We start from the raw sequence: 13,554 nt of genomic DNA, 5'->3' as shown, positions 1-13,554 counted from the left end.
CTAGGGCTGGTTTATATTTTCCCTAGCAGCTGGAGCTGGCTGCGTGGCTGTCACATTGGTTGCACGACGCGTACATGATTTAGCAGAGTCTGACTCGAGTTTCACTTGGTTTCTCTGGAATTAAATTATAATGTAAAATACCTTATACGTGTAATGAACGGTGGTGCCATTATGGACTAAAAAATACAAATTCTTAAAAAAAAAATAAGTAACTAAAATTAGTTTCTAAAAACTGACGGCACTGTGCCAAAAACAAGAGTCATAGAGCTGCTTAATTTGGAAGTTTCATTTAATTCGGTTATTCTGAAGGATTTGGCGGCATGATAAAAGTCATCAGTTTACTGAAAAAAACGAATTCTTAGCATTGAACTACTATGTACTACGTACTAGATATGACAACTCGAACATATTCTGTGCGCCGACCGGCAGCGGCGGCAGCGCGAGGCGCATGCGCGTGAAGCGAACCGTGTCATAGAGTAACACTTGACCTCCTAGACGCGACACTTTTAGTGTAGACCTTTGTTTTATACTTTGTGTGTGAAATACTAAGTAGTTTATTTTTAGCACTATTGTACATTGTGTTATATTTAATTTCTACTCAGTGAAATAAAAATAAGTAATTGTTTTTTTCATAAATTTTAATTTCCTTTGAATAAAATTAGTTTTGTAAGTTTCTGTCGCTCAGAATAATAATCGCGCCATTCACCTTGTTTTACCTCCCTTAAACACCGGTTGCATTAAATACTTTAATACTATTTCAGTTTTGGTGTCACTATTTTTCGTCAATAATGAGAATTATAATTCAGAAATAATTCAAAATCATGCTTATTGTATAATATTATCGACTAAAATTCGTATTAGAACCGTGTAATATTCAAAACTATAAATTGAAATAAATATTTTTATATTATATATTGAAAACAGAATATGATCACAATTATTATACCTTATTACCTACATGTCATGTCTGCGCGATTCATCTATGATTCCAGTTGTCAAAATGGCGGCCATAGCATCGCGTTTAAGGAGTCCGTCCCTTCATTATAATAATTACTTAAATTAAGTTAGATCAAAATAGCTTGTCTACTAACCGATGAAATGTGACACCGTCACTTTTATTAGATTTTCTCGTATGACTTCAACAGTATCTTATAGCACAGGAAGGCATTTTTTCATTTTATTTGTGTGCAGTCAGAGACAACCTCCTCCCACCACGCGCAGAGACTGACTGAGGCAACATAAGTCCACTGGACTTATGTTTGTGGCGCAAACTTTTTGTTCGCCGTGTCCTCTCTAGTACATTATACCTCAATGATTCTTAGTAATGTTACGATAGTACTCTTTATTATACTGTGGTAATGTTGCTAAGAGAGTTGAGTTACTGGAGAACTGACGTCCATGACTGGAGAAAAAACACCTCGTTTTAATTTGTTAACTATGAGGAAACCAATAGCAGTATCTATTCTGCAATGCAATACGCTTGAAATGTAAAAGAAGGATAGGACATTCAAGTTTTAACACGCTTAGCGGTAGAATTTTGACACGAGAGAAATAAACTAAACACGTATCAATGAAACATCAAAATAGGTAAAATTTTGTGTCCGTCAGGATGGCGTGAGCATTGAATTGCTATATGTACTAACGTACTAGAAAATAGAAATGACAACCCAAACAAAGCCTATGCGCCGGCCGACAGCGCGGGGCGCATGCATGGGTGGGGAGGTACCATGACATAGAGTATGACTTGACCAATGACCACCTAGACGCGACACATTTAGTGTAGACCTTTGTTTTATTATTATTATTTCCTTTATTTATTTTGCTTCTTAGGCTAAGCTTTTTATAATATGAATATAAAAGTAAAATACAAAAACACATACAAAACAATATAAAAAACATATAAACACATTATAAAAAACCTAACCTAGGGTGCCGCCAGCAGCGGGGCAGGGCCCAAGCTGCCGGTGGTTAGGGCTGCAGAGAGAGGAACCGTCGGACTATCCGCGCCGTGTCCAAGATCACCGCCTTCTGCATCTGGCCCTTGATCCAGCCACCTAGCGAGAGTCTCTTAAGATGTTGGTCGAGACTCTTCGCTATGAGACCGTTCGCTGAAACGACTATCGGAACAATGATCGTTGAATCAACATCCCACATGGCGGTTATCTCGTGAGCCAAGTCTAGGTACTTACTGGACTTGTCCTTCTCGGCTTTCACGAGATTCTCATCATGGGGGATGGTGATGTCAACGAGCACTGCCCGGCGTTGCAGTCGATCTATTATTACAATGTCAGGCTTATTGGCTACAATAGTCCTGTCAGTGATAATAGATCGATCCCAATAGAGCGTGGCACGACCATTTTCAAGAACTGGCGCAGGTAAGTACTTGTAGCACGGTACTTCGCGGTCCACAAGGCCGTATTGAAGAGCAAGTTGCTGGTGAATAATCCTGGCTACGAGATTATGTCTGTGCAAGTACTCGCCGTTAGCAAGATGAGAACAACCGGAAATGATATGCCTGAGTGACTCTCCGGGACGGCGGCATGCCCGACAAATGTCGACCGTACCGTCCTTCAGGATATATTTCCGGTAGTTGTTCGTCATCATAACTTCGTCCGCAATTGCACAGGCAAAACCCTCGGTTTCTCCGAAGAGGTCCCCGAATCGTAACCAGTTCACCGATGCGAGCAGGTCTACATCGGGTCCCGTGAGGGCCTTGTAGAACCGCCCGTGTAGCTGCTTGCTCTCCCATACCGCCTTGCGGTCCGCAGTACTTAGTACCACAGGTTTGCGCCAGTTCTCTTTCGCCAAGGAGAGCGGCGTGAGGTTTCCGTCAACTGCCACCACATCACGATGCATCCCACACTCGTTGTTAAGGAAGTAATTCCTGAGATTGTACACCTCACGGTTGTGGAGATCTTTGGCGTTTAGGAAGCCTCGACCTCCGCACTTCCGTGGGATGTACAATCTCATAACAGACGAGCGCGGGTGTAACATACGATGTGTGGTAAGCAGTGAACGGACCCTCCGATCCAGGGCGTCCAGCTCAGTCTGGGTCCACCGTAGTATGCCAAAGGAGTATGTGAGTAGAGGCATTACCCAGGCGTTAAAGGCGCGCACTTTGTTGCCTCCTGACAAAAGACTGTTAAGGACTTTTGTGAGCCGACTGAAAAAGCGCTCCTTCACCGACCGTCTAATGCCAACATCCTCAATACCCAACGACTGTGACATACCAAGGTACTTATAGGTTTCTGATTCAGAGATAGATCTGAACGACATCGTCTCAGAAAGTTGTAAATTTTCTGAATTTACAACCTCCCCCCGCTGTACATGCATAACCGCACACTTATCGACACCAAACTCCATTCTGATGGCGGTACTGAAAACTTCTGTGGTTTTCAGTAGCACCATCAGGTCTTGGGTGTTCGGTGCAAATAGTTTGAGATCGTCCATGTACAGAAGGTGAGAGATGACTTCACCCTCTCTCCGAAGCCGGCAACCTAGCCCAGAATCCTTCAGCAGGGTGCTGAGGGGATTCAGAGCTAGACAGAACCATAATGGACTCAAACTGTCACCCTGGAATATTCCTCGCTCAATCCTTATGAAGTCCTGCGGGCCAGGGGGTCATCCCTGCCTCCTGGTTGACGAAGGACTGTGGTCCACTGCCTCATACATGCAGCCAGGAAGGATATTAAAGCTGCATCAAGTTTATACAGCTCCAATACCCTTCTCAGCCATGAATGAGGCACCGAATCATAGGCCTTCTTATAGTCAATCCAAGCGGCCGAGATGGCTCCCCTGTTCCGCCGAACTTGTTGGCAGATGGTCATGTCTATGAGGAGGAGCTCTTTAGTACCACGGGACCCAACCCTACATCCATTTTGAGCGGGAGCCAGAATGTTGTTAGCGACAATATGCGCGTTAATTTTTGCTCTCAAAATGGATGTAAGGAGCTTGTAAAGTGTAGGCAAGCACGTAATGGGTCTGTAGTTTTTTGCTTCCGTGGTACTACCGGACTTATAGAGCAGGAAAGTAACACCAGTTGTTAGGGAAGGTGGGAGAGAACCAAGATCGAGGGCTTGTTGAAATTGCGTTGCCAAACGCGAGTGCGAGCATCGAAACCATTTTAGCCAGAAGTTGTGCAATCCGTCCGGTCCAGGACTTTTCCAGTTCTGGGCCGTACGGGTAGCACAACTTACGTCGTCGGGGCTGATGGTGATAGCCCCCATAGGCTCGATGTTCTCGCACCCGCGTTCGACAACGGTCATCCACTCGCCCTCCGTGTGCTCAACGGGCACCGACCAGATGCTACGCCAGAAATCAGACATGGCAGTAGCATCCGGTAGCCGCACGTCGGACACACGAGGGTCGGTTTCCTCCCACCTTCGGTATACTTTCCTTTGGTCGCTTTGAAAAAGACGATTCTGCTGGAATCGGTCCACACGCTTTCTGTAGCGGCGAATACGGCTTGCCCATGCATAGACTTTCTGCTTCAGGAAGTCGATGCGCTCTGTGACATTGGCCAAATAGTCGCGGGGCCTGATGCCCGTCCCCGCGAACGCCTGGTTCACAAAGCGCATTACTCGGGGGCGATTATTACCCCCTCTGAAGCAGATCAGCTTTGCAATGAGAGTCCTAAACGAGTTGATACGACGCTCGATCCGTACTTGCCATGCAGGGACACCTCCGGCGGTCCTAGTTGCACGGTCAGCGTCCGGAAACTTGACTCGAGCAACACGGCACGCCGCGATGGCCCCGCAGTACATGATCGAGTGTGTATCATCTAGATCTTTACTAGTCCGCATATATGGATCTAGTAAAGCATTTAAGGCTCTTATTAGCGCTAGATTGCGTCTATTCATGGGCAGACGTGGTAATCGTGGCCTAGGGTTGTTTGTGGAGCGATACTGCGTAATCGCCTCTTCCAAAGACCTCCTCAGTTGCTCATTGGCAGGTTCACTCTCGCTCTGACTCGCGAAGTCCCCGCCGTCGTTACCGGAATCAACCCGCGGCGCATCCGGTGCCAGGTCGGGTTCGGGCACCGGGTCCGGCGACATGGCGGGCAAATTCCGCCCCGAGGCGGGGTCCGCGCGAGCAGCGAGAGCCTCCTGGCGAAGCCGATCAAGTGTGGCATCATCCAACCGCTTTGACCGCTGAATGACGCGCACCTGATCCGATAGTCGCTGCTCCGATACGGTGATGGATGGCTCGAGTGCCTGGAACAGAGGTAGCATCTTGGAACGGTACGCGGATAGCCGGGTTCCCCCCTCTGTAGCCCCGTAATAGGCGCGCATGACGTTCTCGTTTATTTGTCGAGTCCACGTCATGCGACGCACTACACCACCGGCAGCGGGAGCCGTGGGCGGGGCAGGATGTCCCGCAGGCCCCAAGCGTGCCGGCAGCGGTGGCCGCCTTCGTCGCGCAGGTGGTGGCGGCGGCGGCGGCGGCGGCCCGCTCTCGTCGCTGGACCCGTCGGTGTCGGGCGCTGTGGCGAACTCGTCGCCCGACGACGATGCGGACGGGGAGCTGGACGAGGCGGACGGGGATGGTGGGCGTGCGTTTCTTTGTGCCGCTTTGGTGCGTGACCTTGTTAACATTTTCACAAATTTCACAATGCACTTATCGCCGTTTGACAGTTCATTTCCGTATCCGTGTATTTAGATTGTATAGTAGTTCGTTATTGTACATGATTTAATGTAGCGTAAGAAATACACAAAAACTGAACCACAAAAACCAAGAACGGCGATAAAAATACTATAAAAATAAATAAAATTGTGAAAATTTATCCAAAGACACGTCCGTCAGTGTCAGCGGTTTTTTTTTTTTTTTATTATTATTATTATTACAAGCCTATATTGTGTCCCACTGCTGGGCAAAGGCCTCCCCCTTAGATTTCCACTCGTCCCGGTTCTGGGCGATCTCCGGCCAGTTGTTGAGATACACGTCCAGGTCATCCCGCCATCTCCGCCTGGGCCTGCCAGATCCTCGTCCGTTTTGCGGCATCCATACTGTGGCTACTTTAGCCCACCTCTGTGGATGCATACGGCAAACATGGCCTGCCCAGTCCCATTTCAGCTTGGCGGTCTTGACTCCAACATCAATAATGCGTGTTTTTGAGCGCAGCGTAGAGTTTCGGTTCGGTCTTTGTTTTATACTTTTTGTAAAATACCAAGTATAATAGTTTACACTATCATACATTGTGCTATGTTTAAGTTCTACTGAGTGAAACAAAAAGTACATTATTGAATTTTTTCATATACATGTACTTTAATTGCCCTTGAAGAAAATCATAATTATTGTATGAAACTATCGATTAAAACTGTAATATAATAACATAATTATAACGTGAAATAAACATTTCTCTTTCATATATTGCTAATAGAATATAATCACAATTCTTATACTTTATTACCTACATGTCATGTCTGCGCGATTAATCTATGATTTCGTTCGACAAAATGGCAGCGATAGCTGCGCGTTTGAGGAGCGCGTCCCTTCATTAGATCAACGATCAAGCTAGGAACATACTACGCGGACGTCCGTCGTAAATCGACCGCGACCGCGACCGATCAGTGTGCACGGAACAAAACATCCAGCGAGCCAGATTTCGATCGGACGTCCATGCGCTCAAGGCCACGTCCACGTCCGTCGACCGATAGTTTGCACGGTTATGTGTATTTCCATTGTCCAGATTCCCGTCCGCGGTCGATTTACGACGGACGTCCGCGTAGTATGTTCCTAGCTTCAACGTGGAGTGTCTACTAACCATACCTCCGTGCTACTAGCTACTAACCGATGAAATGTGACACCGTCAGTTTTATTCGATTTTCTCGTATGGCTTAAACAGCATCTTATTGCGCAGGAAGGCATTTTTACATTTTATTTGTGTGCAGGCAGAAACAACCTCCTCACGCCACGCGCAGAGACTGACTGAGGCAACATAAGTCCATGGACTTATGTTCGTAGCGCAAACTTTTTGTTCGCAGCGTCTTCTCTAGTACATTATAAGTTACCTCAAAGTGCGTGAGAGATGTCTGAATAGTGATAAAATTTGCACCAAATAACTGTACCTAAACTGTCCATGATTGAGGCCGTTACCTTACCACAGTTACTTATTATTATTAGTCTCATATTACCTATTTCCATTATCCTCGTCACCGAAGCTGAAAATATTAAATTGTCAATAGAAAAAGCTGTATTCGGTGATTTCGAAGTACCTCTTATTATTGTCCGGAGGCGGAGACAAGACAACTATGTATATACCTTCTTATTAAACAAAATGTCTTACAGCTAGTGACTCCGAACTTTCTTTCATGCGCATGAGAACGAAAGCTGTATCTTCTTGATCAGAATTACTCTCCGAAACAAGGCCAGGGCCCAACTCAGTACGCTGGTAATCGTGTTGTATCATAGGAAACATCTGGAATAAAAGGATTTTAGTTTGCATTTTAAAACTACGCCAGATGAGATCATCATTTATTAAATTATAATAATTAACGTCAGGTGACAAGCAACGAATATTGCGAATACGGTTGGCGAGCCTTATCCTTGTTCTACCTACCTAAGTGTAAGTTCGTATTTACATTTTTTTAGGGCTTTCTAGTTAGCTACTCGTTTTAAAACAAGAGGCTTATTAAACCTACCTATGGTAAATCAAGTTTGCTGATACAGACCCTTCACGAAAAGAAAATAGTTTCCTCTGCATGACTTGAATGTTTAAAGCGATAGCTTACACTTTTGACGTTATCCCGTGAAATCATAGTAGAATTATCATTCCATACAGTCGACGCGAGGTCCTCGGCCCCGGGCGTCATCCAGCGCCGCGACAGCCGCTGGCGGCGGCGCAGAAGCCGCCGGAGGCCCTAAGAACAAGGAAGTGCACTTCACTCACAACTCAAAAACAAATAAGTATTATCATTATAATAAAATACTAACATATTTTTTTCTAAAACGAAATACTGAGACAATTGATTCTTATCAATACATGTAAGTCTTAAGTGCATTTCCTTGCTATTTATTATCGTTAAAATCACAACGCAGTGTAAGTTCGATCCTAACATTCCTAACTGAGCTTACGAATAGATTACCTTTAATATATTGTATATTTTAGTACTAAATCCAACACCACACATGACACATGACCTTGCAGCGTCTGTAGCATAATCGGAGACCTGCCGCCAACATCAAAAAATGTGAGTGTGTTTAGTAAAACGTCCCACTTTGTCGGTTACCATTAAGGCGAGATTTACTTGTATTTCTATATGAATAAAGTGACAAAGCGGCTTTATAGCAATCGACAAAGTGGGACGTTTTCCCGTGCACACTCACAAATAATCTTCTAGCAATAAAGATGCAGCACGACTTGCAGTATTTCGATGTTCACAGTAAACACCTCAGGGTTTAAGTAATGAGGCTAAAGAAATTAAGAAATTACCTGCTGCTGCTCGCGACGGCTTGTTTCCTTCGAACGTTCGGGCAGAGATACATTGCCTTCGCCAACAGCGGCTGATGTGTGGCCTGACTTGCCCTTCTTTAATTGCTTTATTGTGTCAACTGCGATCAGCCCAGGAGTTACGATAAAAAATACGACATTTAAAATAAATTCCACCGGTCTGAAATATATTTAAGAAGTTAGTATGTATGAAAAATCTCCTGAATAGTCCTTTTCAACGTTCGTTTTTTCGTAGACTTTATTTGTCATTTTTTTTTATATTTAACTACTTTCGAGGTTTTCGGTTGTGTTTATATTCGAGCACGAAACTTACAAGCTGACCACTCTGACAGTCCTCTCGCGAGTGTCCGGATGTACCGGCCAGCCCTTGCCGTCGTACACCACCTGGCGGTCGCGCAAGCTGCACTCGCGGTAGCGCTCGATAGGTCTCGGCTCCTCCAGGATCCAGTCCAGGCCCCACACGCCAGCTCGCGGCCATACCACTCCCAAAAGACCTTTTAATACACCTGTCAAACAGATAACTGTTTTCGAATCAAAATTAATAAATTTTATAATGAATAATTTATTTTATTATGCATAGTAACCTAGAGGTACTTACCTAACACCGTAACACCTAACTATAGGTATAGGTTACTTTACTATAGGTTTATTTATCATACCCAGTTTAGGTCGATGAGAACGTTTGGTGCTTTGTTTATACGCTTAAATCCAATAACGGAACCGGATGTGTAATACCAACTGAAAATTCCGACTTAACGGAACCGGAAGCGGGCTTCCGTATCCATAATATCCCTAGTAAAGTATCCCAATAATCTCGAATAAATAATATTAGGAAGCCATTTAGAATAGATACCTACCTACTTTATTATATGACATACCAAGAAACAGTAACATCCCAACAACACCAATAATAACGACTGCTATATTAATCGTTGGAATATCGGCATATTGGCACTGGCGAGCGAAGCGGGCGCCACGGCGCGCCGGCAAGCCCGCGGCGTCTTGCCTCGCCGCAGGCATCGGCCGACAAGGCAGCCGGGGGTTGTCGCCTGCCAAACACCGAGGAGCATTTTTAAATTACTTATCTGCTTGTTCCGTACCCAAAGGGTAAAACGGGACCGTTACTAATACCTCGCTGTCCATCCGTCTGTCTCTAGGCTGTAATCTCGTGTCCGTCATAAGTAGTGAAAACATAACCTAAACTGATTGACTGATTTTATATTTTATGTTTCTTTACCTTTATTTCTGTTGGGTAAATTGTGACTGGTACCCTGCGACACAGTATAATAAAGAGTACTATCGTACAGTATGGCCACTCCCGCTCCCCGCTGAAAGTGCCGCCCACCCCCTCTCGGTTACCTCACAGTTACCGCCTGTCAAAAACGCGAACAGTCGGCCTGTCATATTTCACCCATACAAGCATAGCACGCGTTCACCTACACGAGCTTAGAATGTGTGCTAGGAACGCGCTTCTTTCATATATTTTATCGCCAGTGTCCGAGATGTGCCTGCGATACAGGCATAGCCTAGTGCGGGGGCCCCTGTCCAATTCTGTAATGTAACTATTGGAAATAAAGATTTATTTTATTTATTTATTTAAACATTTCCCAGATAGCATATTTCTGCTGCCGCTATGCTATAACATAACCTAAACATTTCCCAGATAGCATATTTCTGCTGCCACTATGCTATAACCTATAACAACCAATACTAAAAACAGAATAAGTAAATAAATCTTTAGGTGGGGCATACAAAACAACCTAAGGAACCCTTTGTTTGCGAGTTAGACTCGCACTTAGCAGGTTTTTTTCAAAGTGATATCATATCCTACATCGCGTTGCAATACAGCGATAAACATACCGTAACAGATGCAGTCGCAATGCCACACGCAGTAGCAGTGGTCGCCTTTCTTTATGAGCGCATCCCGAACTGCTACCGACTCGCCGTCCTCATTCAGGAGGTGAACTAAGGCAACACAAACAATAATACAAATAAAGCCTGGGTAGGTATCTTAGCCAACATTATATTCGCTTACGCTTCGTTAGCATATCGTAGCTTGCTCTCTCAATCGCTCCTATACGGAAAAGTGAGCTAACGAATGAATGGAATTGAAATTCGGAATGAGAAGAATTGTTCAATCGTCACTTGGTCAATAATATATGTATTTTCTATTGTAACTTTTTCTTGTAACTGAAGTTCTGAATTGTTCAATGTAGGTATATTTTAATTTTTGCTTGACGGCACTGAAGAGAAAAATCTATATCTTATTCTCATTCGCTCGTTATTGTTAGGTACATGTAGCTCTTACAATATAGCTTCGCTGTGATCGGTGATGTCTAGTGGTTTACGAATTCTACGACATAATAATAATAATAAATAATGTTATGAAAATGGCCGTGCCACGCTCTATTGGGATCGATCTATTATCACTGACAGGACTATTGTAGCCAATAAGCCTGACATTGTGATAATAGATCGACCGCAACGCCGGGCCGTGCTCGTTGACATCACCATCCCCCATGATGAGAATCTCGTGAAAGCCGAGAAGGACAAGTCCAGTAAGTACCTAGACTTGGCTCACGAGATAACCACCATGTGGGATGTTGATTCAACGATCATTGTCCCGATAGTCGTTTCAGCGAACGGTCTCATAGCGAAGAGTCTCGACCAACATCTTAAGAGACTCTCGCTCGGTGGTTGGATCAAGGGTCAGATGCAGAAGGCGGTGATTTTGGACACAGCACGGATAGTCCGACGGTTCCTCTCTCTGCAGCCCTAACCACCGGCAGCTTGGGCCCTGCCCCGCTGCTGGCGGCACCCTAGGTTAGGTTTTTTATAATATGTTTATATTTTTTTATTGTTTTGTGAGTGGTTTTGTATTTTACTTTTATATTCGTATTATAAATAACCTAGCCTAAGATTTGAAAGAAATAAAGAGGAATAATAATAAATAATAATAATAAATTCTTTATTTGCAAAAAATATGGTACAACAAGGTGACAATGGTAAGGTTCCTGTACAGTGACATATTTTGCTGGTTAGGCATGCAAAATGTGGTCTTAATCTAAAATACATTGCTTGTATAAGTGGACAAGACATAGGTTGGGTAGGTACTTAAAACTATAACTATACTATAACTAAAACTATAACTATAACTATACTAATAAATATACTATACTAATAAAACTATAACTATAACTATAGTCCAGGAAGGCAAGTTTTTGCGACTATTAAGGCACTGGTACCACCGCGAGCTAGTAAGCTATGAGCTATCGGCTATAAAAACGAACAAAAGATAAAGAAGGGATAAAGATAAGCACTTCCGTGCAAATAAATGAGACACGGAGACATTGGTAGCTCACCGCTGGGCGAGTAACTATAAACATCGCCGTGTCTCTTTTATTTACGCGGGAGTGATTATATTTTGTTCTTTTTTATAGCCGATAGCTCATAGTTTACTAACTCACGGTGGGATCAGTGACCAGTGCCTAAATGGCCATCCTTGATTAATCTAAGAAATGTTTAAAATATTATATGCCGACCAGTGCAAAGCTGGAACTCGGCGCTCTCGCCGGGAGGTAACGGTTGCAAGCGCAGCTGCAGTCGCCTCGTGTGCCGCGGTGGCAAAGACACTGCCTCGGAGGTCTTGGCATCTTTCTGCTTCTCTGACAGTTTCAGCAGATTCGAATCACAATCTCGCAATTGTGCTCTAAAATTTACATAACATAACATTTCATTCAAAGATGGAAATCATTTAGAAATTCTACAGATCATGAGGTGATTATTATAATAATGTTATCCTGTTGTTATCCCCATATATCTCACATTATTTTCTAGCAATTTCGATGCAGCTGATCAATTAAAGTTCATGTAAGTTAGTTTTGAATAAACATATATAACACCTTTACCAACTATAATATAATTAACTCTCCCGATATTGCTAGAAAATGTATGAAGTCTGGTTATCCCTCATTAGAATTTCCCACTTTTCTCGATCCTAACCATCCACTTCCATCAGTTCCTTCCAGCCTTTGGTCTCAACTCTCAACCATTTTACTTCTCAACAGATCGCCATCACGATCGCCTACTTCTAGATAGGATAGGATTCGATCCTGCGACAGATGGTTGTCCGGTATGTACCCCATACATACTTAGGTATATCGCCATATTCTTAGAAGTAAGCATTTCGTGGGATACTGGTTTTTTTTCAGATACTTACCTAAATCGCGCCACAAAGAGACCCGTATTCGTGACTTGCACTATCAACGTGAGTTGGCTACTTCTAGTATTATCAGCAACAATAATAGCAATCCGGCCAGGTGAACTAAAATGTTTTATAAATCAAGCTTTAATGAGGTAATTACATCAATTGTTATTGAGCAGAACCTTCTATGTACGACGCTTTTATATGTTAATTAGGTAAGTACCTATTAAATTGTTAGTCTTGAAACTGAAAAAATACTGTAGCGTGATGAGGTTTGAGTTCACTGCCACTAAATCAGTCAAGACATCATTCTTTTGATTTTTTATAGTTATAGTAATAATAGTTATTCATCATACAAAGACGCATAGTTAACAAAGTTAAAAGTTAAGTTACCTGTGAGCAAGCGAAAGGTTCCAATATTAAACCGCGAGCGTAGCGATTTAATTATATAACGTTAGTAAGTTTTCGAAGAACGTTTTGTAATAGCTTTACCAGTTAATAAAGTTACGATTAGTTATGATGCACCTAAGAGAGTAAGGTAAGGTGGCAAAAATAAATAGGCTAAAAGAAATGTAGGTACATTTCATGTTTTACTTAGCATAATCTGCATTTTTACAGAATATTAGTTAACGTAATTAAAAAATAATTGTCCTTACTCTTAACAGGTTAGGTATGATATAATTATTAATAAGGTATTACAATTTATAACCGTCATCAGCGCCAAATCCGATATCGGACAATGTGAAAACGCACGTTGACACTATTGACAGTACCTGGCGTGAACTAGCTGGTTGTCATCTGCTCGCGCTTCCAAATCAACTTGAGCATAGCGTATACCCTGGTGCCGCATTGTTAGGAACTTGTCTGATGCTTGGTTTACGACACTTAATTTGTCTGCCAT

General features: G+C 43.3%; 1 protein-coding gene across 1 annotated transcript; it reads right to left on the bottom strand.

The window, feature by feature from the left end:
* Positions 1 to 13,554, bottom strand: LOC125241788. The gene is made up of 8 exons (XM_048150415.1): positions 13,427 to 13,554; positions 11,992 to 12,158; positions 10,310 to 10,414; positions 9,328 to 9,498; positions 8,763 to 8,955; positions 8,432 to 8,609; positions 7,286 to 7,417; positions 1 to 114 (listed from the first exon to the last, which is right to left on the bottom strand). Exons 1-8 carry the CDS (start codon positions 13,552 to 13,554, stop codon positions 1 to 3), a joined length of 1,188 nt encoding a protein of 395 aa, XP_048006372.1.

The sequence above is a fragment of the Leguminivora glycinivorella genome, chromosome Z (assembly GCF_023078275.1).
Source record: "Leguminivora glycinivorella isolate SPB_JAAS2020 chromosome Z, LegGlyc_1.1, whole genome shotgun sequence".
Classification (NCBI taxonomy): Eukaryota; Metazoa; Arthropoda; class Insecta; order Lepidoptera; family Tortricidae; genus Leguminivora; species Leguminivora glycinivorella.
Note: the sequence above shows the minus strand (reverse complement) of the source record. Positions and strands in the feature narration are given on the sequence as shown.